This window comes from Tupaia chinensis, unplaced genomic scaffold (genome assembly GCF_000334495.1).
Source record: "Tupaia chinensis unplaced genomic scaffold, TupChi_1.0 Scaffold000115_1, whole genome shotgun sequence".
NCBI lineage: Eukaryota > Metazoa > Chordata > Mammalia > Scandentia > Tupaiidae > Tupaia > Tupaia belangeri.
Window position 1 is genome coordinate 1,933,954 of NW_006159579.1, and position 24,914 is coordinate 1,958,867.

Genomic DNA, 24,914 nt, shown 5'->3' on the forward strand with positions numbered 1-24,914 from the left:
ATTCTAATCTCTTAGACCTCCCCAGAGTGTCAGGAAGCCCCTCTCAGTCCTGAGGGATCTTCAGAAAAGGAAGATATGGGACCAGCAGATGGCATAATCACCTTACTGGACTCCCACATGGCTGACTGTGGTTCAAGTCTCGGACTCAGAGGCTTGACACTCACACTGGGCACGTGTGTGTGCATGCTCAAAATCAACAGGAAAGAATGGAGGAGAAGGGATTATGGTATGGCCATCCCTCCTAGGGGGTGATTTCTCGTTTTCTGTCTCTCTGTCTCACACACCTACCCTATACCAAAAACCACTCCCCCAAAAAAACTTCTCTTAAAAAAATTTTAAAAGGAGGACCAGCAGTTAGTGTAATGGCTTTGTCACTGGACTCCCATGTAGTCAACCGCGGTTTGAGTCCCGGATCCGGTGGCTTAAAACTCACACTGGGCCCATGTGCATGCGTGCCCAAGATCCCAAGAGAAGAATGGAGGAGAAGGGATTATGGTATGGCCATCCCTCCTAGGGGGTGATTTCTCGTTTTCTGTCTCTCTGTCTCTCTCTGTCTGTCTGGTGAGCACACGCGCCCTATGGCAAAATCCTCTCCCCAAAAATAAATTAAATAAATAAAAATTTAAAAAAGGAACAAAAAAATAAAAAGAATTTTAAAAGGAAGATATTATTATTATTTTTAGAGAGAGATTTTTGCTATAGGCCGTGTGTGCTCACCAGACAGACAGAAGCAAGAAATTATCTCCTAAGGGGATGGCCATGCCGCAATCCCTTCTCCTTCATTCTCCTCTTGGGATTTTGGGCATGTACATATATGCGCCCAGCAGGGATTTTTAAGCTGCCGGGTCTGGGACTCAAACAGCGGTCGACTATGTGGGAGTCCAGCGACATAACCATTACACTGTTTGAGACCTGGAGGTTTGCTTTCTCACTTTTCCCCTCTCTCTCACTCTGTCCTTCTCTGGTCCATTCAATAAATAAATAAAGTTAAATTAAAAATAATAATTCTTTTAAAAAAAAAAGAATGGATGAAATGTTGAATGGGATAGGGGCATGTACCAAGTACTCAGTAAATTGTGATACTTGTTGTTACTCTTAATAATATCTTCCTTTTGGAACCTCCAGGTCTGGGACTGAAACCACAGTCAGACATGTGGGAGTCCAGCACCCTTAACTACCACGCCACCTGCTGGCCCCTCATTCTTTACACCTACTCTCTGAGTGTTTCAACCCATCTGCTGTAGATAAGGCAACTGAGGCCCAGAACTGTTCCGTGACTTGCCCAAGGTGAGGCAGCCAGGAAACAATGAAGTTGGGATTAGCCACCTGATCTGTCTAACAACAGAGCAATCTGACCCCTTAATCACTCTTAACTGATTTTTCACATTCCTTGGCAAACATGTCCTGTCACATGGCCTCTTTGGTGGAATGAAGAAACTTGGAAAGATTCTTAAGTGGTAAATTTCTAGTCTGGAATATGTCACTGTTGACAAACGACAGTGAACAAGCAGGAACACCTATTAACCTCTGCTCTTGTTTTCCTAATGAAGACTCCTTCACCAGGATGAAGCGTTTTACTTAGCTGACTGAAAGGCAGAATACCCTTTGACCAAAGCAATAGCTTTCAAAACTAAAACCCAACCTGCTCCTCTAAACTAACATCCAGGCTGCCACAGGCCTGTGTTTCCCTGCCAACACTCCAATAAGAACATCACGATGCAATGGCTTGGGTCTTGTCCCGGCCTGAGTCTCAGTGTGTCCAGGCAACCTTGGGTGCCACAAAGAAAGCCAGAGGAGAGCAAGTAGGAGTCAAGAAGACAGAGCAAATGAGGCCACTCCCTTCTGTGGGGCACCTACTCCATGGCAATCTAGGGAGTTACCAAATTTACTTCCACTGTCTTTATCTTAATGAATCAAGTCAATATAATTTATTTTTAATATATTTTAAATAAATAATTTATTTACATGTTCATTGAAGAAACTGTGAAGAAAAATAGACATGAAAAAGAAATAAAAATCACTTATGAAATTACTTTACAGAATCAATTATTACCTTTTTGGATCTATTTTTTATTTTATCTATTATTTATTTATTTATTTTTAAAAGATTTTTACCATATGGTGTGTGTGCTTGCTGGAGAGAGACAGAAAGGGAAAGTGAGAACTCATCCCACAGGGGGAAGGCCACGCCACAATTCCTTCTCCATTCTCCTCTTGAGATTCTGGGCACATATGCCCACATGCCTAGTGTGTTTTTCAAGGTGCCGGTCTGGGACACAACCTTGGAGTCAACCATGTGGGATCCAGTGCCTTAACCACCACATCACCTATTTTTAATCTTTTTGTTGTGTTGTTTTAACACAGTTGAGATTTATGAAAATATATAACTTGAAAAAATATTTGCCAGAGGGCATGTATGCCAACTGGAGAGAGACAGAGGGACAGTGAGAAAGCACCTTCCATTAGCAGAATCGCAATCCCTTTTCCTTCATCTCTCCCTTCTTTCAGGATTTTGGGCATGCACACACATGTATCCATCATGTTTCTTAAGCTGCCAGGTCCAAGACACAAACCCTTAAGTCTGTCATGTGGGATCCAGCCTCCTTAACCAACATGCCACCAGCTGGCCCTAAAACATATAAATGTGTATTCTGCTTTAGAAAAATATATATCAGACACCAGCTGATGGCATAATGGTATGTCGCTGGACTCCCACGTAGTCGACCATGGTTTGGGTCCTGAACCTGGAGACTTAAAACTCATGCAGTGTACATGTACATGTGTGCCCAAGATCCCAAGAAAAGAATGGAGAAGGGACTGTTGGCGAGGTCAATCTCAGAGGGTGGGGGGGTGACCAGAGAGGGACAGAGTAAGAGACAGCAAGTGAGGAAGCAAGCCACCAGGTCTGGGACAAACTGTGGTCACCCATGTGGGAGTCCAGTGCCCTTAACTACCATGCCATCTACTAGCCCCAATTTACAATTATTTGTAAATATAATGTGCATTGGGGACCAGCAGGTGGCATGGTGGTTAAGATGATGGACACTTCCACATGAGACTGACCAGTTTGAGTCCTGGACCTGGTGACTTGCTTTCTCACTTTCCTTCTCTCTCTCTCTCTCTCCCTGGTCAAATTAAAATAAGTAAATGAATAAATGGAATTAAATAAGTAACTCTTTAAAAATACATATATATATAAAGTACATAGTATTCCAGTATATGGATAAATGTATTTTGCTTAACCACTTCTCTACTTTGAAGTGCTTTCTAAATTTTACAGTGATAATAAATAATTCTGTAATTAATGACTATGGACCATAAAGTTTTATCTATCATTTCTATACTTTAGGACAGTTTCTTTTTTTTTTTTCCTTTTCTTTCTTTCTTTCTTTTTTTTTTTTTTTTGAGAGATTTTCACTGTAGGGCACGTGCGCTCACCAGACAGACAGAGACATAGAGACAGAAAGCGAGAAATCACCCCCCAGGGGGGATGGTCACGCTGCAATCCCTTCTCCATTCTCCTCTCGGGATCCTGGGCAGGCACGCACACGCGCCCAGCGTGAGTTTTAAGCCACCGGGTCTGGGACACGAACCGCGGTCGACTACGTGGGAGTCCAGCGACATAGCCATTACGCTAACTGCTGGTTCCCCTTTCTTCTTTTTTTTAAAGAGGTTTCAGTCTTAAGGTGCATGTGCTCACAGGAGAGACAGACACACAGAGAGGGAAAGTGAGAAATCACCCCATGGGGGGATGACTACACTGCAATCCCTTCTCCTCCATTATCCTCCCAGGACCTTGGGCATGTACATACACACACACACACACACACACACACAGTGTGATTTTCAAGCCATCAGGTCCAGGATTCAAACGATGGTCAGCCATGTAAGAATCCAGTGATGTAACCATTACACCATCTGCAGGTCCCTAGGACAGATTCTTAAAAGCTGAATTAGGAGGCTAGATGGTGGTATAACAGTTAAACACAATGCTCTGGAAGGCTGATCCACATGAGAGAGTTCTAGGCTCATATCCAGGGACACCCCCCCCCCCCCAAACACACATGCCCATGATCTTCCATAGCTGAAGTTGAAGATAGATCAGAGGATCATAACACCAAGACCCTTTTAGGGGTGCTGTCTGTCCCTCCTGCTAATGAAAAAAATAAATATAATTTTTTAAAAAAGAATTATTTATTTAATTAATTCCATTTGTTATTCTTTTTTTCATTTGACCAGAGAGAGAGAAAGGGAAAGCAAGAAAGCAAGTCATCCAGTCTGAGACTCAAACCACGGTTGGCCCTGTGGGAGGCCAGTGCCCCTAAGCCCCACACCACCTGCCAGTCCCTAAATATACTTTTTTAAAAAAGGAGAATAAATCAAAACTGTAAACATTTTAAGACTACTGTCAAAATGCTTCCCAAGAGAGCTGTACAAATTTTTAAGTCAACTTTCCATGAGGGAGAAAGCTTATCTGAACCTTTGCCAGCACTGAGAATTATCTTCTAAAATTTTTGCTAATTTGAAAGGAGAAAACAAAAATCTTTTCTTTATTATTTTAACTTGCTTTTCGTTACAAATTATCTATGGAATTGGGGCCAGCAGGTGGCATGGTGGTTGAGAGTGCTAGACTCCCACATGGCCATCTACAGTTCAAGTACTGGGCCTCGTGGCTTGCTTTCTCACTTTCTCTCTCAAGAAAGTAAAATAAATAAATAAATAGAGTTAAATAGAATAAATAATTCTTTAAAAATTATCTACGGAATTGAACATTTTTTCTTTTTTTAAAGTCACTTATATCCCTTCTTTTATAAGTTTTTTCATTTTCTTTTTTAAATAAAAAATTATTCCCTCATTTTGTTAAATATCTGATTATGTGATACAAATGTGAAATACAGAAATACGCAGAATTTATAACTGAACTTAACTTCACTGTATATACTATTAGTAGGGATTGTTGATATATTTTGAGTTAGAGTGATTCAGAGACCTAGCTAAAATAGAACTCTTAAAATATTTTAACAGATTAGAAACACTGTTTGTGATAGTCTCTATTTATAGCAGTCAAAAATGAAAAACAACTTAAATGTCTGGCAAAAGGAAGGGATGTGACCTCATGACAAGCATGAGGAATAGAAGTGAAGGTGGGGCAGAAGGGGCAGAATTATTTAAGTTTTTTACTTTTCCATTTTTATGTCTGAATTTTGTTCTTAAAAGAGCTTTTTCTACTCTCAAAATTAAATGTAAAGAAAATGAGAAATACATGACCAATGTCAAACATGATTCATATGAGATAAGTGACAAAAGTAAAACAAAAATATGTAAATAACATTAAAAACACATCTATGAATTCATTTAACACAAATCTGGAGTGATGCAGTAAAAAATACTTTTGCCCTGGAATACTAAAAGCAATGTGGCTGTAAGAGAGATACATATTAGTTGACTGAGGTCTCCCCCCACAAAAAAACTTTTCTGTTGACTTAAAGGTCAGAAAAGAATTTTTTTATTTTTTTATTGTAAATTTTTGCTAGAGAGTGCATGCACTCATGTCAGGAGAAAAGGGTCTTTGAGAAAGCATCCCTATGGGGGGATGGTCACACTACAATTCCTTCTCCTCCATTTTTCCTTCCAGAATTTTGAGCATACATGTACACATACCTGGCCTGGGTCCAGGACTCCAACTATACAGTCAGCCATGTGAGGTCCAGCCGCCTTAACCACCATGCCATGGGCTGGTCCAGTCATTTTTTTAATGGCATACTTTACATTTTTGTGTGAGACTCCTACTATATGCACCTTCAGAGGGCACATCTTCAGTTTCTCTATTTTTGTGCTTGGAGACAGATACAAACACACACATACACACGTACACACATATTTGAGTTTTATTTAGTTTTCCATAAGCAGAAGAGACAGAGATAGAGGGAAAGCACCCCAACAGGGTCTTCATATTGTGATCCCCCCTGAGCTTCCACCAGCCTTGGATCACGGGCATGAACATGCCTAGTGTACTCAGGGAGCTCCTCTAGATGCAAATCTATAACTTCCCCACATGAGTCAGCCTCACAGAGTATAGTATTTTACTGCTCAGCCATCATTTGGACCTCTTAACTATTTTAAAGGAGACATTTCCAGAGGCCAATGTTTGGTCCCTTCTGTCAGACTCCAGGATATATCCTTATTTTAGTGGACACTAGGCACCTTGCTAAATGACAGCCTATCTGAGCCTAACACTCTGGAAACAGGGACTGAGGCATAATATATTCAAAGAGGGCAAAGAATTGTCACTACTTCAAAGATGTTTCTGACAAAACAGCCACAAGTTTCAGAACAAGACAATTCAGGCTATGTTAATTTGCCAGAGGAAGTGTGTGTTTGCTGTACAAAGGCAGAGAGAGAAAGAGGCAAAGTAGGAAAGTATCCTCCATGGGAGATGGTTACATCACAATCCGTTCTCTTCCATTTCTCCCTCCTGTTGGGATTTTGGACATGTCCACACATGCTCCCAAAGTGTTTTTCAAGTCACTGGGTCTGGGACTCAAATTGCAAAGTCAGCCATGTGGGATTCAGCTGCTTTAACCACAATGCTATGCGCTGGCCCAGTATCTAGTCGTTTTAAGTAACCTAATAAGTTAAATTAAGGCCCACAGAAAGACCACCTAGTGAAACAATGTCTTAAGAAAACCTAAGTCATTCTCATGTAAAAGTTAAATAAGCTTTAAATAAAAATCTCTACATAAACTTTTTAAAAAGATTATTTTATTTAACTTTATTATTATCATTATTTTTAATTATTTATTTAATTTTATTTATTATTGTTATCTTTTAATTTGACCAGAGAGATGGAGGGGGAAAGAGGGAAAGTGAGAAAGTAAGCCTCCAGATCTGGGATGGAACCACAGTTGGCCATGTGGGAGTCCAGCATCTTAACCACCATGCCACTTGTCAACTTGTCAGCCCTACATATACTTTTTTTTTTGGAGAGGTTTTTGCTATAGGGCACGTGTGTCCGCCAGAAAGACAGAGAGAGACAGAGAGATAGAAAGCGAGAAATCACACCCCCCCCCGGGGGGGATGGCCATGCAGCAATCCCTTCATCTCCATTCTCCTCTCAGGATCTTGGGCATGCTAGCACACGCACCCGGAGTGAGTTTAAGCCACCGGGTCCGGGACTAGAACTGTGGTCAACTACATGGGAGTTCAGCGACATAGCCATTACTCTAATTGCTGGTCCTGCGTATACATTTTTTTTTCTGCGTATACTTTTTACTCTTTATTTACAGCAAATTATTCAGCAACAATGTATAGAAGTAAGGACTCTTAAATGCTTCTTATGAAATATAAATTTACCAATAAATTTCAGAAATCCTAACGAAGGTATATACCTAGTGGTTAATATTTCTATTCCTAGGACTTAACTGTAAAAAAATAATTGAGGGACCAGCAGTTAGCATAATGGCTATGTTGCTGAACTCCCATGTAGTCGACTGCGGTTCGAGTCCTGGACCTGGTGGCTTAAACTCATGCCAGGTGTATGTGAGGGCATGCCCAAGATCCCGAGAGGAGAATGGAAAAGGGATTGTGGCATGGCCATTCCCCTGGGGGGTGATTTCTTGCTTTCTGTCTCTCTGTCTCTATGGCTAGCGCACGCGCCCTGTAGCAAAAACATCTCAAAAATAAATAAATAAAATAAATCATTGAACATGAGTGCAACGAGAAATTAATTGTAGGGCCCTATAGCTTCATGGTTAAGGAGGCCAGATCCTACATGGCTGACCACAGTTCAAACCCTGATCCCAGTGGCTTGAAAAACATAAGGTACATGTGCGTGCATGCCCAAAATCCTGACAGAATGATGTGATCATAGCTCACTGGGAAGTGTTTTCTACCTTTCCCTCTCTCTCTGTCAAGAATCTACATCTTCTGGCAATTTAGAAAAGAGAAAGAAAAAAGAAAATTAATTGCTATATTATTTAGATTATTATTTAGGTAGCTGAAAATTGGGAAATGACCTAAATACTTAATGGCATTTTATCAGTTACAGAATTTTTATAAACATAACCCACACAATGGAATAGTATACAACCATTGAAAATGACAGCTTAGGCCCAGCTCCTGTGATGCAGTGGCAATGCTAGAGCCCTGCAGTACTGGAAGGCTGGTGGCAACTCTGGTTCAGATCCCAGGATGGCCTAAAAAATATGCCAGGCACACATACAAAAGTATCCTGAGGAGCTGGAGGACTTAGGGGTGGGGGTGGGGATGAAGGGATAGAAGCATTATAAAACTCTATGGAAGCTGCTTTCACTCTCTCAAGTATGCCTCTCTCTTTTTTTTTTTAAAGAATTATTTAACTTTTTATTTATTTATTTACTTACTTTAATTTGACCAGAGAGGGACAGAGTGAGAAAGAGAGGAAAGTAAAAAAGCAAGTTGCCCTGTCCGGGACTTGAACCGTGGTTGGCCATGTGGGAATCCACCATCCTTAACCACCACACCACCTGCTGGCCCTCAAGTATGTCTCTTTCTTTCTTTCTTTTTTGAGAGTTTTTTTCTGTAGAGTGTGTGTGCTCACCAGAAAGACAGAGACAGAGAGACAGAAAGCAAGAAATTACCCCCCACACCGCAATCCCTTCTCTTCCATTCTCCTCCTGAGATCTTGGGCATGCGCACACATATGCCAAGTGTGAGTTTAGGCCACCGGGTCAGGGACTCGAACCGTGGTCAACTACACTGGAGTCCAGTGATGTAGCCATTATGTCATCTGCTGGTCCCAAATGTGTCTTTTTCTATCATTATAAAAAGGTGGGAGGGGGGACAGGCAGGTGGCGTGGTGGTTAAGGCACTGGACACTCCCACATGACTGACCATGGTTCAAGTCCCAGGCCTGATGGTTTGCTTTCTCACTTTCCCTCCCTCTCTATGTGTCTCTCTCTGGTCAAATTAAAAAAATGAGTAAATAAAATAAATAATTCTTAAAAAGAAAAAAAAAGTGGGAGGGATAACAGAATAAATGCTTATTGGCATATGTGGAAAATTATATTACTGGCCCCAATTTTCTACTCTCCCTGTGTCTAGGCCTTTTGCTATGTAACTCTGTAATGCCTTCCCATTGTGGGCAGGATGGCAACCTCTACCCCAGGTTTAGCCATGTGTTATATTTTCATCAATGGAATATTAGCACATATGATACAACCAGAATCTTAAAAAGTATTTGCCTGATTGAGCCTGCTCACTACTGTGCCTCTGCCATCACTATGAGAACAGCATGCCTAAGTTAGTCCCATGGTATAAGAGGCTGACTGACTTGTGGAACAAAGCCATGCTGAGTTTTGCCAATTCCAGTCCATCATTAAATGCTTCCCACTGAAACCAGCCAACTGACTAGCCACATCCAATCTGGATTAGCCGACCCCTAGCTGATTTAGATGTAAAAGCTAAATAAACTCTTGCTTTTTAGGTAACTGAGTTTACTTATTTATTTTTTTAAGCAATTATTTAATTTTATTTACTATTATTAGTTTTTAAATTTAAGTAGGGTACCAGAGAGAGGGCGAGCCACCAGGTCCGGGACTTGAACCAGTCAGCCATATGGGAGTCCAGTGCCTTAACCACTATACCACCTGCTGGCTCTGCCACTGAGGTGGCGTGAGTTTAAGCCACCGGGTCCGAGGGACCAGCAGTTAGCATAATGGCTATGTTGCTGGACTCCAACGTAGTCGACCGTGATTCGCATCCCAGACCCGGTGGCTTAAAATTCACGCCAGGCGCGTGTGCGTGCATGACCAAGATCCCAAGAGGAGAATGGAGGAGAAGGGATTGTGGCGTGGCCATCCCCCCTGGGGGGTGATTTCTCGCTTTCTGTCTCTCTGTCTCTCTCTGACTGCCTGGCGAGTGCATGCGCCCTATAGTGAAAACCTCTCAAAAAAAAAAAAAGCCACCGGGTCCCGCGGTTGACTACGTGGGAGTCCGGCGGCGACATAGCCATTACGCTAACTGCTGGTCCCTGCCACTGAGTTTTGAAATGGTTTGTTAAATAATATTTCTGTGATATTGCCTAAGTGATACAATATTTAAGTCTTGGAAAAAATGGGGGAAATCTAAAAATACATACTCCAAATACTCATGGAAGGAAAAATGGCAGATCAATTTCATGTTTTTATCATCTCTCCCTCCAAAAAATTCACTGAAATGACAGTAAGGTAATAAAATTAGTAATAAACCACGAAGAACAGAAGAGATTATAACAAAATAAATTTGAACATACTAGTAGAAAATTAGTAGTAAAGTAAGTGAAAGAGGGATAAATGACTCAGTAATGGAGAAGAAATTATAATATACTGGCCTACAGAAAGAATACTAATAAAAATCAGGCCAGCTCATCTCATAGAGGCATCAGATACTATGAAAGTGGGAGTGAGGTAGAGAGATTAAAAATCAAGCTGAAAATGTGTATGTAGACCAGTCAGAACCACGGATCTCATCCTGTGTGCAGCCAGGGAACTAGTCCAACATACCCCATCCCTCTAACTTTCTGTTCTACCTACAGAAAACCACTGTTAGGAAAAAATTAGCCATAGATGCACGGATATTGGAGCTACTAACCACAATAATGAGATGAGAAAAAGTGTGGGCTAAAAAGTAATGAGATTACATGGAAATCTATATACTACGATCAACCACTGTCCCTGTTCCTACTCTTGCAACTCCAGCAGCCAGTCACAAACATGCTCTGCTCCAAATCAACCCCAACTGATACACCCAGGCAAGAAATTGGAGGATTTCTCTCTGGAAAACGTAGTTTCAGAGAAAATTAAATTCTACAGACAAGGACATTTAGCCATGCCTCCAACAAAAAAAAGCTAGCCCACTGCCTGGTCTCCCTACAGTGAGAACAATCCACCAAACCCTGCCCATGCAAAGTCTCCAGTCAATGTAAGCACCTCACTTTTAAAAAGAAACAGATGGCCAGGATCACCATACACAAGAGGAAGTTCTCTCATTTGAAAAAATGAGCCCAAAACAAACAAACAAAAGAACCAGAAAGGCAGAGAGGCTATGTTTATAACAAATGGAAACTGAAAAAGAAAGAGAGTTAAATAAGTGGATATTGTAATGATAAAAATAGGATACTTCAAAGAAACAACTAGAGGCCAAGAGAGAATTTAAGAATAAAAAAAAATATATTAAAAATTCAATAGAAATGTCAGAAGATTAAAAACAAGAGTGTAGCCCAGAAAAAGTAAAAGGAAGTAACAAAGATGGGGAGAAAAAAAAAAAAAAAAACGGTCGGCCATGGTAGTACAAGACTATGTAATGTTGAGACTATGTGAGAAGGTCTGAGACTCTCATCCTAAGGTCTCCCTGTGCATACCACAGGCACACGTATCTACAATCCTGGTTGGCTGAGGCTGGGGATAGGATCATGACATGAAGACCATGTTAAGATTGCCTATCTCTTTCTGTCTCTCTTTCTCATAGAACAAATAAATAGATAAACTTCTTTAAAAAGTAATGTTTTTAGGGCCAGCAGGTAGTGTGGAGATTAAGACAGCAGGATCCCAAAAGGCTGACTGTGAGGTTCAATTCCTAGACCTCACAGCTTGAAAAACATGCCGAGCACATGTACATGCAGTTCAAAAATTCCAAGAGGGGGACCAGCAGTTGGCGTAATGGCTATGTCGCTGGACTCCCATGTAGTCGACCACAGTTCGAGCCCTGGAAATCAGGGGCTTAAACTCACGTCGGGCGCGTGTACATGCGTGCCCAAGATCCCGAGAGGAGAATGGAATGAAGGAGAAGGGATTGTGGCATGGCCATTCCCCCTGGGGGGTGATTTCTCACTTTCTGTATTGCCATTCGGGGGGTGATTTCTCACTTTCTGTCTCTGTCTCTCTGACAAGGGCATGCATCCTATAGCAAAAACCTCTCCCCCCCAAAACAAAAAAAAAAAATTCTAAGAGGAAAATAGAGAAGAAGGGCCTGTGGCATGGCCCACTCCTTGGCAGGTGATTTCTCACATCCACCCACCTCCCGTTTCTGTCTCTCTCAGGCAAGTACATGCATCCTTTAGCAGCAGTACAAAAGAAGAAAAAAGCTTTTAAAAGATGGGGGAAAAAAGAAAATAAAATATGCATATATGATCAATCAATAAAGTCTAACCTCCAACAGATATCCAAAATGAGAGAACAGAGAAAAAAGAGAGCAGAGAATTTGAAAAATATAAGAACACTTTCTAAAACATAAGGACACTAGTGTCTATATTAAAAGGGCCTACAAAGTACCCAGAATAAAAATTTTAAAAGGCGCATGTGCTTTAAAGATAAAGCTTCAGGGCCGGCAGATAGCATGGTGGTGCAGGGCACTGAACTCCCACATGGCCAACTGTGGTTCAAGTCCTGGACCTGGCAGCTTGCTTTCTTACCACCTCCTACTCTGTCCCTTTCTGGTCAAATTTTTAAAAAATGAATGAATGAATGAATAATAAATAAAAATAAAGTTAAATAAAATAATTCTAAAGATAAACCTTCATGAAATTTCAAAACAATAAAGATTCTAAGTCTTTCAGAATATATGGGTTATAAACAAGACCCTGAAATTGCTCAATAGCAACCAAGATGCTAGAAGACAATGAAGCAATGCCTCAAAGGAAAAGCTGTGCCAGTCTAGGACTATCACTACCTCTAATTATTAATTTGGTGCTAAACTAGAACAAGGATGCTTTTCAGACATGTAATGACTCAAAACATATCTCATATACCTTTTCTGAGAAAACTAATAGATGCAGTATGTCAGTAAAACAGAAGAGAAAATCAACAAAGGAGAGAAGGAAATCTGGAAAGAAGGGATCCAACACAGGAGAATTCTAAAGAGAAGTTTCAGTATGACAGCTTTGCATCAGACTCAGAGAACAACTGAGGCAGACTGAGGCAGGTTGAATGATGTACATGGGAGGTCTCCAAAATGCAACCAACAGACTATGTGGTGTATTTAAGCATTCTAAGAATATCATTGTGAAGTACTTGACAGATTTAGTGGAGCAACTGAGGGAAAAATATAGTGATTGGTACAAAAAATAAACAAAAACTAAGTGAGAAAGAAAAGGCGATTACTAACTCCAGGAAAAACAGAAGGTTGTACAACAAAGAAAAAGTAATCATAGTTACTACTACACTGCCCAGCAGTGAATAATAAACATAGTGTCATAAAATATAGGTACTGACTACTGATTTAATAGTAACTGTAATCTAACTACCATGGGACTATCAGGCAAAGGGGAAGTGGCTAAATCTTCCTCTCTCGTAATGCGAATGTAATAAATAATGCCTAAAATATAGAATTCATGGGTCAACAGGTGGCATGGTGGTTAAGGTACTGGATTCCCACATGGCTGACCCCAATTTGAGTCCTGGACCTGGCAACCTTAAAATCATGCAAGGCTGGGACCAGCAGATGGCATGGAGATTACATCGCTGGACTCTCATGTGGCTGACTGTGGTTCAAGTCTCGGACCCGATGTATATGCATGTCCCAAAATCCTGAGAGGAGCATAGAGGAGAAGGGATTGTGGTGTAACCATCCTCCAGAGGGTGATTTCTCCTTTTTCCTTTCTCTGTCTCTCTCTGGCAATGATTTCTCACTTTTCCTCTCTTTGTCTCTCTGGCAAGCACAGGTGTCCTATGGCAAAAGACAAAAGAAAAAAACCATACATATTGGGTCGTCAGAAAAGTCATGATGTATTTAATGCAATGTTTCAAGAAATGTTTCAAGAAATACCAATATAAGACATAATTTAGGGACCAGCAGTTAGTGTAATGGCTATGTCACTGGATTCCCACGTAGTCGACCATGGTTCGCGTCCCGGATCCGGTGGCTTAAAACTCACACCGGGCGCATGTGCGTGCGTGCCCAAGATCCTGAGAGGAGAATGGAGGAGAAGGGATTGCGGTGTGGCCATCCCCCCTGGGGGATGATTTCTCGCTTTCTGTCTCTCTCTGTCTGTCCGGCGAGCACATGCGCTCTATGGCAGGAAAAAAAAAAAAAGACATCATTTAGAAATATGGAAGTAAATACTAGTAAAGGCCAGAAAATAGTTGCTTTAAAGAAGATGAACTAGGGGTAAGAAGATAGAGGCGGAAGACTGCTATTTTCATTATAAGACTTTCACAACTTTTAAAAACTAAGTTAAAGGCCCATAGGTGGCATAATAGTTATGTTGCTGGACTCCCACATGGCCAATCACAGTTTGAATCTTGGACCCGGTGGCTTACAACTCATGCCGAGTGCATGTGCATGTGTGTGCCCAAGATCCTCGAAGGAGAATGGAAGAGAAGGTATTGCTGCATGACCACCCCTCCAAGGGGTGATTTCTTACTTTTTCTCTCACTCTCTCTCTCTACCCCTCATCCTCCCATCCCTGACACCCTCATCCCCATGTGCACCCTAAGACAAAAACCTCGGAGAAAAACAAAAACAAAAACAAACAAACAAAACTAAGTTAATACCAATTCTCTAAGGGGTAGATTTTCAGATTGTTTTGACTTTTTTCTCTTGGTTTATCTAAATTTCCTATAATATTACTTGTATTACTTCTGCAATTTTAAAAAATGTTTTCAAGTGCTACTTTTTTTTTTTTTAAGTCAGAACATAAGAGTTACAAAACCTGCATAAATCAGGGACTAAGCTTTATACTCTCCTTTAAGGCCTTACCTTTTATCGTAGTCAAAATGAAGAAAGCAATGAGGGTGTTGTTGATGGCACAGGTAGACTTGGCAACACAAGACAAAAAAAATGTAGGGATTTAAGAGATAGCTAGGGAAGAACACACATATTTGGCATTAGTAATCCTGGTTGTGGACTAAGGAGTCCTGGTCACCACAGCCAGGAAGTTTAGAGATTTACTAAAAGCATACTCATGGAAGGTAAGTTAGCCCAACTCCCCTATTCCATTCTCTTTTATTTGGAAGAAAATGGAATGGGGGGGGCAGGCTCAATGAACAAAAGGTACTTAACAATGATTATTCTATACTCTGTGGTATATGCAAAGTCATCATTTAATCATTACAGAGATCTTATCAATTAGCAATAACATTATTCTATTTTTGCAGATGAGGAAACTGAGATTCCAGCTAAGTAATTGCCCAAGATTTCTCAAGCTAATATAAGGAATCTTCAAAGAGTTCATGGAAAGTGTGCATTATGAAGAAAACTATTCATGGATTTCAAAATTTTTTGCACTCAAGCTAACTCCTATTTTTAATTTCATGTTCCTACAAACGTTTTGAAACATGGTCCTTTCTCTAAAACCAATGTTCTATCTACTACTTTAGACTTCAAAAATTACAAAATTTTGGGCCAGCAGGTGGTGTGGTGGTTAAAGGTGCTGGACTCCCACATGGCTGACCACGGTTCAAGTCCCAGCCCTGGTGGTCTGATTTTTCTCTCTCTCTCTCTCTTTCTCTGATGAAATCAGAAACAAACAAATAACAATGATAATAAATGAAGTGAAATAAAATGATTTTTTTTGAAAGGTTTTTGCTATAGGGTATGTGCGCTTGCCAGAAAGACAGAGAGACAGAGAGACAGAAAGTAAGAAATCGCTCCTTGGTGGGATGGCCACACTGCAATCCCTTCTCCTCCATTTTCCTCTAGGGATCCTGGGCACGCATTCACACGTGTCTAGGGTGAGTTTAAGCCACCAGGTCTGGGACTCAAACCGTGGTTAACTACATGGGAGTCCAGTGACATAGCCATTATGCCATCTGCTGGTCCCGATAATTTTAAAAAATTACAAAATTTGCCAATTTCTACAGAGCTAGATGTATTAGAAATGGCTATAACTGTCTCTAAAAACCAAGAAAGTACTTTTCCTGAGGTTCCTGAGCTCTGACATGGGTCATACCAATCCTAGAGGTCAGAGTAGCTTTATTTAGCCCTCCTGGTAGTCATGCAGCATCCCCTAAACCAGACTCCAAGGACTGAATAAGTATTTACTGAACTCAACAAGTCAGTTGTCCTAAAACTTTAACAGACATCTTGACTTTGCACTGGGAAGGAGTTAAGTCTTTTCCTGAGGTGAGAAGGAATGGACTGACAAAATGAATCTGAAATGCTTATGAACAGGAAAATCTTATAAAATTATAATGAAAGGCCAGCCCCACAGTACACTGCATTGGGAACCAGTTCCTACATGGCTAACCACAATTCAAATCTCAGCCCTGGCAGCTTGAAAAACATACCAGGTGCTTGTGTGTGTGTGCTCCAAATCCTGATGGGATGGAGAAATGGAGGAAAAAGGATTCTAGTATGACTAGACCCCACTGAGGGGTGCTTCTACCCTCTTTCTCTGGTGAGGGCACACACCCTCTGGTGATTAAAAATAAAAGCAGCTTGGGGCTAGCAGGTAGCATGGTAGTTAAGGGTGCTGGACTCCCATATGGCTGATCGCATTTTGCATCCTGGACCTGGCAGCTTTCTTCGTTTCTCTCTCTCTCTCTGTGTCCCTCTCTGGTCAAATTAAAAATAAATAAATAAAGTTATATAAAATAATTATTAAATAAATAAAATAAAAGCAGCCTAAGATAATATGTACAAGGATGAGTATAGCTGTGCTCCCATAAAATTTGCTAAAAAATCATAATGGATTATTATTTATTTTATTTCTATCTTTTTTTTTTTTAACAAAGGCTCTAAGTAGCTAAAATGAGAACAGATAATAAAACTAATGGCAAATTAAAAACATAAATAAAGAATCAAGACTGAGGAAGAAACTCTCCCTGTGCTATCTTTGCAATAAATCTGTAAATCCAAAACTACCCTAAAACAATCTTTTTCAAAGGCGTATCTACTAGAAAAAAAAAAAAGACTGGAGAAAAAATAAAAGGAGAACATAAAGGCAAAGGCAAGATGACCAAATAGGGCGCCAGCAGGTGGCATGGTGGTTGAGAACGCTGAACTCCCACATGGCTGACTGCAGCTGTTCGGGTCCCAGACCTGGTGGCTTACTTTCTCACTTTCTCTCCCTCTCGCTAGCTTGCTCGCTCTGTCCCTCTCTGGTCAAATTAAAATAAATGGATAAATAAATAAATAATTTTAAAAAAATACTAAATACGTCTTCTGCAGTGCTGTAATAATCCGTTTCAATTCTGGCTCTGAGTTTCCTTACAGACAAAATGAAAAGGTAGACCGGTTACATAATTCTGATTGCCAGATAGGAAGAAATATACTAGTGTCTCAGAGAGAGATTATTATTATTATTCACAAATAAAGACCTGAAATCTAATATCTCCCAGGACTGTAAGATTAGCAGTTCTAAAGCCAAAGGCCTAGAATTGATGGGGAGGTTTTTTTCCCTCAGCAATTACAGATAGGCCTATTACACAACCTTTAATGAAACAGCTGCTGTTATTGCAAAACTATCCCCAGGAAACATGTGAGTCCAGAAGGGATTCATAATGTTGCTAAACCTCTGGTTCTAAGAGAGTTTCCACCAATATTTCTTGAAATACACAGACGTGAAGTGATAACCCCAAATTGTCTGGTGGGAAGAAAAAAAAGCAATTTCTAAATAGCAGATGACATTTAAGGAGCAGCAACAGACACCTATCTAGAATACTGAATAGGTCATTCATACACAAGGCAGAGGGTTGAATAAGCTCTCCTCATAAGGCCCCTTTTAATTCTGAAGTTCTAAGGGCATATTTTTCCATGAGGAAACTTGTCTGTCTTGTTTACTGTGTATCCCTAGAAACTAGCATACTATTAATATTCGATGACTATTAGTTGATTATATATAAATGTGAATTATTATTCATAGTTTACTAGCTCAGGAATATAAATGAGAATAACCTGTAAGAATTCAACTTACTGGCAGCACTGGGTACTTCCAGTGAATTCTCCCATAGATCCTCAATAATTCCCATTCTCCCACACAGGTCACCACCTGAGATGGGTCTGTTTGGTATTTTACTTTGGTTTTCTTAAGTACAGAAGGGGGGAGGGCGACTACATTGTACATGAAACTTAGGAGCTGCTCCAAACAGCAGCCATTTAAAGACCACAGTTTTGTTCAATCCACGTATCACAACTGAAGAACTTTTTTTTTTTTTTTTTAAAGAAACACTGATTACAAGTAGGCTGGAGCCCAGATCAGCACTGAGTCAAAAAGCATTTGTGAAGGGTTTGATTATGCACATCCCTGTGTGAGTCTTTGTCCCAACAGAGACAGAATAGCTCTGTGTCTTTGCTGGCCAGATCCCCAGTTGTGCAACAGAAGTACAGCAAATACTTGATGACTAAGACTACAAATCTCTGAAAATACAACAAACAACATGGGAAAGTCTCATCAGATTTTCCTCGCATTTGTTGGCACCAAGCCCTGTTTTGTCAGGGTATACTTACAACAGGGCCACTTTCAGAGGGATATAACGCATTTCCATAGGGGTGCGAATGAGTTCAGCCACATCTGGAGCATACTGGTCCAGTTCTAGGAGGAGTTTCTGCTTTTTAAACTGGGAGGGGGGAAAAAAAAAGACAAACACATCAGACACTTCTCATTGCTATCGGGATAAAGACAAAGTCCTTTCTACAGCACTCTGGCTCTGACTGCTCTGGTCCTACTTCTCCAAGCTCTTCTCATGCTCGATCCCCTCACCTTCCACTTTCTGGGTTCTAGTACCATGAACAAGCCAACACTCCTCCTGCTCCCAGTCTTTGCACTTGACTAGGAACAATCTTTCTCCTCTCCTAGTTAATTTCCACAATCTTTTTATTTTTAAAGAATTATTTATTTAATTTTATTTATTCACTCATTTTTATTTTAATTTGACCAGAGAGAGACACACAAAGAGAAAAAGCAAGCCACCAGGTCAGGACCTGAACCATGGTCAACCATGTGGGAGCGTCCAGCGCCTTAACAACCACATCACTTGCCGGCCCTAATTCCCACAATCTTTAGCTCTCAGTCAAATCATCTCTTCCTCAACAAGTCACACTATCTCTCACTACCTTCACCACTCCCAAATAGGTAAAAATCTCTTATTACACATGTTCGTCACATTCTTTCAGAGCACTGTTCAGTCATAACTTCCTCATTTATTAAGAAAAAAAAATTTTCTGGAGAGGTTTTTGCTATAGGGCGGGTGCATGAGCTTTCCTGAAAGACAGACAGAAAGATAGAAAGCAAAAAGTCACCTACCCAGAGGGATGGCCATGCCGCAATCCCTTCTCTTCCATTCTCCCCTTTGGATCTTGGGCAGGCACAGGCACACACACACACACACACACACACACACACACACGCCTGGTGTGAGTTTAAGCAACTGTCTACTCAAACCATGGTCTACTACATGGGAGTTCAGAGATGTAGTCATTATGCCATCTGCTGGTCCCTAAAAAATTTTTAAGGTGCCAGCAGGTGGCGTGGTGGTTAAGGTACAAGACTCCCACATGGCAGGCCATAGTCTAAGTTCTGAACTTGGTGGCATTCTCTCTCTCTCTCTCACTTTCTCTCTGGTGAGTGCACATGCCCTACAGCAAATTTAAAATAATAATAATGATAATAAATAAACTTAAAACAAATAATTCTAAAAAATATTTTTAAAGTTTATTTTTTTTATTCCATGAGTAAGAAACAGACAGCACTCCAACAAGGTCTTAATAACCTGATCCACCCCCAGCCTCAGCTAGCCCCAGAACCTGGGCATGTGTGTGTCCAGCATACTCAGGGAGGTCTGAGGACACAAACCTAGAACCTTCCCATATGGTTCAGCCTTGCAGTGTTGCACTTTACTGTGCCCTGTCCAGTCTCAACTTTTTATTTATATGCCTGACTAATGTCAGTATTCCTCACTAGACTGCAAGTTCCATGAGGGCAAGGACCATGTTTATTTGCTCCTCATATAGGCCTAACACTTGCCACAGTGGGCAAGCAGAAAATATCTGGTTAATGGCTAAGTGAATGACTAAGTTCTTAGTCATAAAGACGTTATCATCAGTAGGCTAAGGACCCTAAAGTTCCATCAGTGAAGCAAGCAATTTGTTTCTTTTCCTTTTTTTTTTTTCTCTAATTTGCTAGAGGTTGCATGTACATGCCATAGAAAGAGAGAAAAGAAGGAAAGTGAGGGTGCGTGTATGTATACATGCATGCCCAAAATCCTAGAAGGGGAAAATTGAGAAGACATGACCATGCCCCATGGGAGTTTCTTTCTAACTTTCCTCCCCTCTCTGTCTCTCTCAAAAAATAAAATTATATTAGAGTTCTATGTTAGCCACAGTGGAGAAGCAGTAATACAACATTTTCCCCTACTGAAGCAATATGGAAGAGTCAGAGGTTTGCATCCCAAGGTCTTGTGCACATCAGGTATGTCCCATATGTGCCTGTGATCTAGGCTAGCTGAAGATGGGGGTGGATTACTCATGAAGACCCTATTGAGGGTGCCTTGTTCTCTCTCTTTCTCTTTCAATCACTCCTGGAAGAAAGAAAAAAAGAAACATTGATGTTCTAAACTAAAGGTATCTCTCCTATGAACACTGACATTTGATTTTGGCAGGAAACTAACAGAAACCTAGGTACATTACTTCCCCATAAGCTCCCCTCCCATTAAAAATTGTTTAATTGGGATATGTGTGAGGTATTTTTATACAACTAAACAAAAATAAAATATATGACATTGGCATCGTTAATTGACTTTCATTAAAACACATACCAAAGGGTCGGCTGGTGGCAAGGTAGTTAAGGTGGCTGGATGCCACATGGCCAACTGTGTCGTTCGAGTTCTCGGTACAATATCTTGGTAAACACACCAAAACATGCTGTGCACATGTGCACACATGCCCAAAATCCCAAAAGGAGAAATGGAGGAGAAGGGATTACAGTGTGACCATCCTCCATGGGACGGTGTCTGTCCTCCTGTCTCTGTCCCTCTCCCATGAGCACACAAACCAGTAGCAAATTGAAAAAAAAAAAAAGAAAAAATAAATTCGGTTTGACAAATTGGTTGAAAAGATCTAGCTGTGTTTTTCTTCTTTAAGTTCTTAGAGTCCTCAGTAACTTTTTTAAAGACACAACCTAATTTATTACATGTATATTTTTAAATTATTTATTTTATTTTATTTATTGTTATTACTTTTTTAATTTGACCAGAGACAGAAAGACAGAGAGCAGGAAAGTGAGAAAATAAGCAGCCAGATCCAGGACTCAAACTGTGGTTAATAACATGGGAGTCCAGCACCTCAACCACCATGCCACCTGCCAGCACCCCCTCACTAACTATTTTTTTTAATGTTATTTACTCATTTCTTCTATAAGTGAGAGTAAAAGAGATAGTACCCCCAAAAGAGTCTCAATGCTACAATCTTCCTCCAGCCTCAGTCAGCCCCAGATCATTGCACACATGTACCTGGCAGACACAGCAAGGTCTCTTACACCAACTCAGAACTTTCCTGTGCATCAGCCCTACTGAGTGTTACATTTTACTGCTGTAGCACCATCTAGCCTCTGATTGTGTTCTTAAATGATAGCTATCAATAATCCCTCAGATATTCATAACTAAATTACATATATTACATACAAATCTCATATATACCCAAATAATACATACACACACACACACATACACAGACTTATTTTTGCACAATGTTTTATACTGAAAAATTTCAAACCATGGAAAAGTTGAAAGAATAACTCACAAAACATCTAGTTCCATTAACTGTTAACCTTTTGCCACTCTTCCTTTATCTCTACACATACACGCGCACACACACACACACACACACACTTTTTTTAAACTATTTAAAAGTAAGCTGCAGGGTTAGCATAATGGCTATGTCGCTGGACTCCCGTGTAGTCGACCGCAGTTCATGTCCCAGATCCGGTGGCTTAAAACTCATGCTGGGCACGTGTGCATACGTACCCAAGGTCCCAAGAGGAGAATGGAGGAGGAGGGACTGCGGTGTGGCCATTCCCCCTAGGGGGTGATTTCTCACTTTCTGTCTCTCTGTCTCTGTCTACCTGGCGAGTGCACGTGCCCTATAGCAAAAAACTGCCCCCCCCCAAAAAAAGTAAGCTGCAAGAGCCAGTAGGTGGTGTGGTGGTTAAGGTGCTGGACTCCCACATAGTTGACCACAGTTTATATCCTGATCTGGGCTTGCTTTCTCACTTTCCCTTTCTCTCTATCTCTCTCTGGTCAAATTTTAAAAAAGATGGGGCTGGCAGGTGGCATAGTGGTTAAAGGTACTAGACTCCCACATTGCCCAACATGGGAAACATGGTTCAAGTCCCGGACCTGAAGGTTTGCTTTCTCACTCCCCACTCCGCCTCCCCCATCTTTCTCTGATCAAACTGGAAAATAATAATGATAATAAAGTTAAATAAAAAAAATTCTTTAAAAATAAACAAATAAATAACAAATATAAATATTTTCTTTTTAGAAAAGTAAGCTGCAGATATCATCAGTGCTCCATCTCTAAGTATTTAAGCCTATGTAACTTCAAATGAAGACTGTGATCTATATATACAATCCATCTTCGAGAAGAAAATAGACACTGCTTATTTATCTCTGAATTCCTCAGCTTATGATTCTCATCATTATTTCATTTATGGCCCACAAGGGACTCCTGTTAAAATTTTCAAGTGCTCCATTAGTTAAGATGTACATTCTTTGGTCTTAGTGATACTGTCTCTAAAACAATTCTTAACCATTTAGGGAAGGAGTCAAAGATTCTTTGAGTACCAATAGCAGCTATGGATTCTTGGGGAGAAATGACACATGCATGTATATAAACAATTTTTCACACCACTTCAAGGGTTTTATGAACCTGTTAAATATATAAATGGACTCTAAGTTAAGAATCCTCAGTTTAGGGGAGACCAGCAGGTGGCATGGTGGTTAAGGCACTGGCAACTCCCACATAGCTGACCACAGTTTGAGTCTTGGACCTGGTGGCTTGGTTTCTCACTTTCCCTCTCTCTTTAGTCAAATTTAAATAAATAAATAAATAAATAAATAAGATTAAATAAATAATTATTTTTTTAAATCCTCAGCTTATATATTTTCATCATTTTTTTCTTCTTAGTTTGCTATAAGGTGTGCGCACTCATCAGAGAGAAAGAGAGAGAGAAAGTGAGAAATCACCCCCCTACAAGAGATGGCCACACTGCAATCTCTTCTCCATTCTCCTCTCGGGATTTTGGGAATGCACACACACATGCCCAGTATGATTTTTGAGCCACCAGTCCAGACTTGAAATGCACATTCAGCATTGTGGGATCCAGCTACCTTAACCTCTATGACACCTTCTGGCCCCAGTCTAGCTATTTTAAGTCTCTCTGAAGTTTATACTTTTAGAATTCACCAGTTTCACTTGTTACGGATAAACAATGCCAAAGAAAGGCAGACTACTATTTCTGGTTCTATTACTTGGTAATAGAAGTGAACATGAAACACAGACAACACCAATGTGATAAAGCCTTATCTCACTCCAGCCTAAATCCTCCCATTTGTTTCCAGCCAATCAAAGAGGATTATGGTTAATTTTTAAAAAATAACTACATGAATAGTACACATGAATAATCTGTTAACTCTTTCAGAACTCGATAAAAGAAAACAGTTCCACTCTGCAATTCCCTTTGGCTGTTACAGATGGATTAAAACTGAAGTTTTACATTAATACTTTTAACAGGGTTTTAATATATGTCACATTTCCCAAGTAAGATTTTTCTCTGCCGAAATGACATTGGGAATCTAATTTTATCTCAAATAGACATCATACAATGAGTTAAAAGCTGTATTCTCTTCCCTTTGAAAACTGGTGAAAAAATGAAAGATTTTTAAGGATCCTCATTAATATAACTATCAATCAACTCTCCTCCAGAAAGTCTGAGTTTGCACAGGTATGTGGATATAAATAGTGACTAAGTAACATAGATTAAGCTGACTTTTCTGTATCTATAACTATCTTGTTTGGGTTTGGATTTGGTCATTTCAGAACTCACTGAACAGGACAGGAGATTCACTTATACTTCTCAGCATTTTAAAGCAGTTGGATCTTTAGGTTCATGACCTTTGATACCCTGTAATAACAAAGACTAGCAGGTTACCAAATCCACTTGCTTTGTCCCACTCGCTACTTACCACAACTTTATTGAAGTCCTGAATTGCAAAATACAAGGCAATAGCAGTGAGTGCATCAGTTATCTGTCAAGAGAAAGAACAGGAAATAAAACCCAATTAGCATAGAAGTAATGAAACGCTGGCAAAGCCTGACATTTGGGGATGATGGTGGCCTATGCAATACTGAACTCCTATAATCAGGCAGAACCTCAACTCTCATTTCAATGACTCAAAGACAGGGCCTATTTAAGGACTGGAAAAGCCTGAGGATTAGGATTCATCTAGGCTTACTTCATTCTGGTATCCCACATCTGCTGTAAAACAGCAAATTGTCTGTAAATATTTCTTTACAATGAATTAACCACTGTTTTACAGTCCCAATGTATATCAAGTGCCTAGCCCAGAGTAAGTCTTTAATAAACAACAGATATGTATAATTATTAAGGGACATTTATAATTATTTAGTCCCTCAAGGGAGACTTCTTAGGTATTTCTTATCCCAGATTTTCAAACTAGTTTTAAACACAACGTTTTTAACTGCTATGGTCTCAAAACATGGCCCAGCTATCTCAATTTGTAAAAAAGAGATATTTAATTTAATATATTATTATTATTTAATTTGTCCAGAGAGAGAAAAAGAGGGAAAGTGAGAAAACAAGCTGCCAGGTCCAGGATTTGAACCGTGGTGAGTCACATGGGAGTCCAGCACCTTCACCACCACGCCACCTGCCAGTCCTTGTCATCTCAATTTTGAAGGTTCGTGCCCATGAACGTCTCATCAGGTCTGTGTCCTCTTCCATA

The 24,914-nt window shown here is 40.2% G+C and overlaps 1 protein-coding gene across 1 annotated transcript in view; it reads right to left on the bottom strand.

Annotated features, from left to right (window-relative positions):
• The window catches only part of PIGU (phosphatidylinositol glycan anchor biosynthesis class U), a 119,284-nt gene that overhangs the window by 63,153 nt on the left and 31,217 nt on the right, over positions 1-24,914 (bottom strand). Inside the window, 4 exon segments of the mRNA XM_006144027.3 lie at positions 14,713-14,791; positions 14,793-14,814; positions 18,403-18,512; positions 24,135-24,197. Of these exon segments, the coding sequence (XP_006144089.1) occupies positions 14,713-14,791; positions 14,793-14,814; positions 18,403-18,512; positions 24,135-24,197 (274 nt within the window).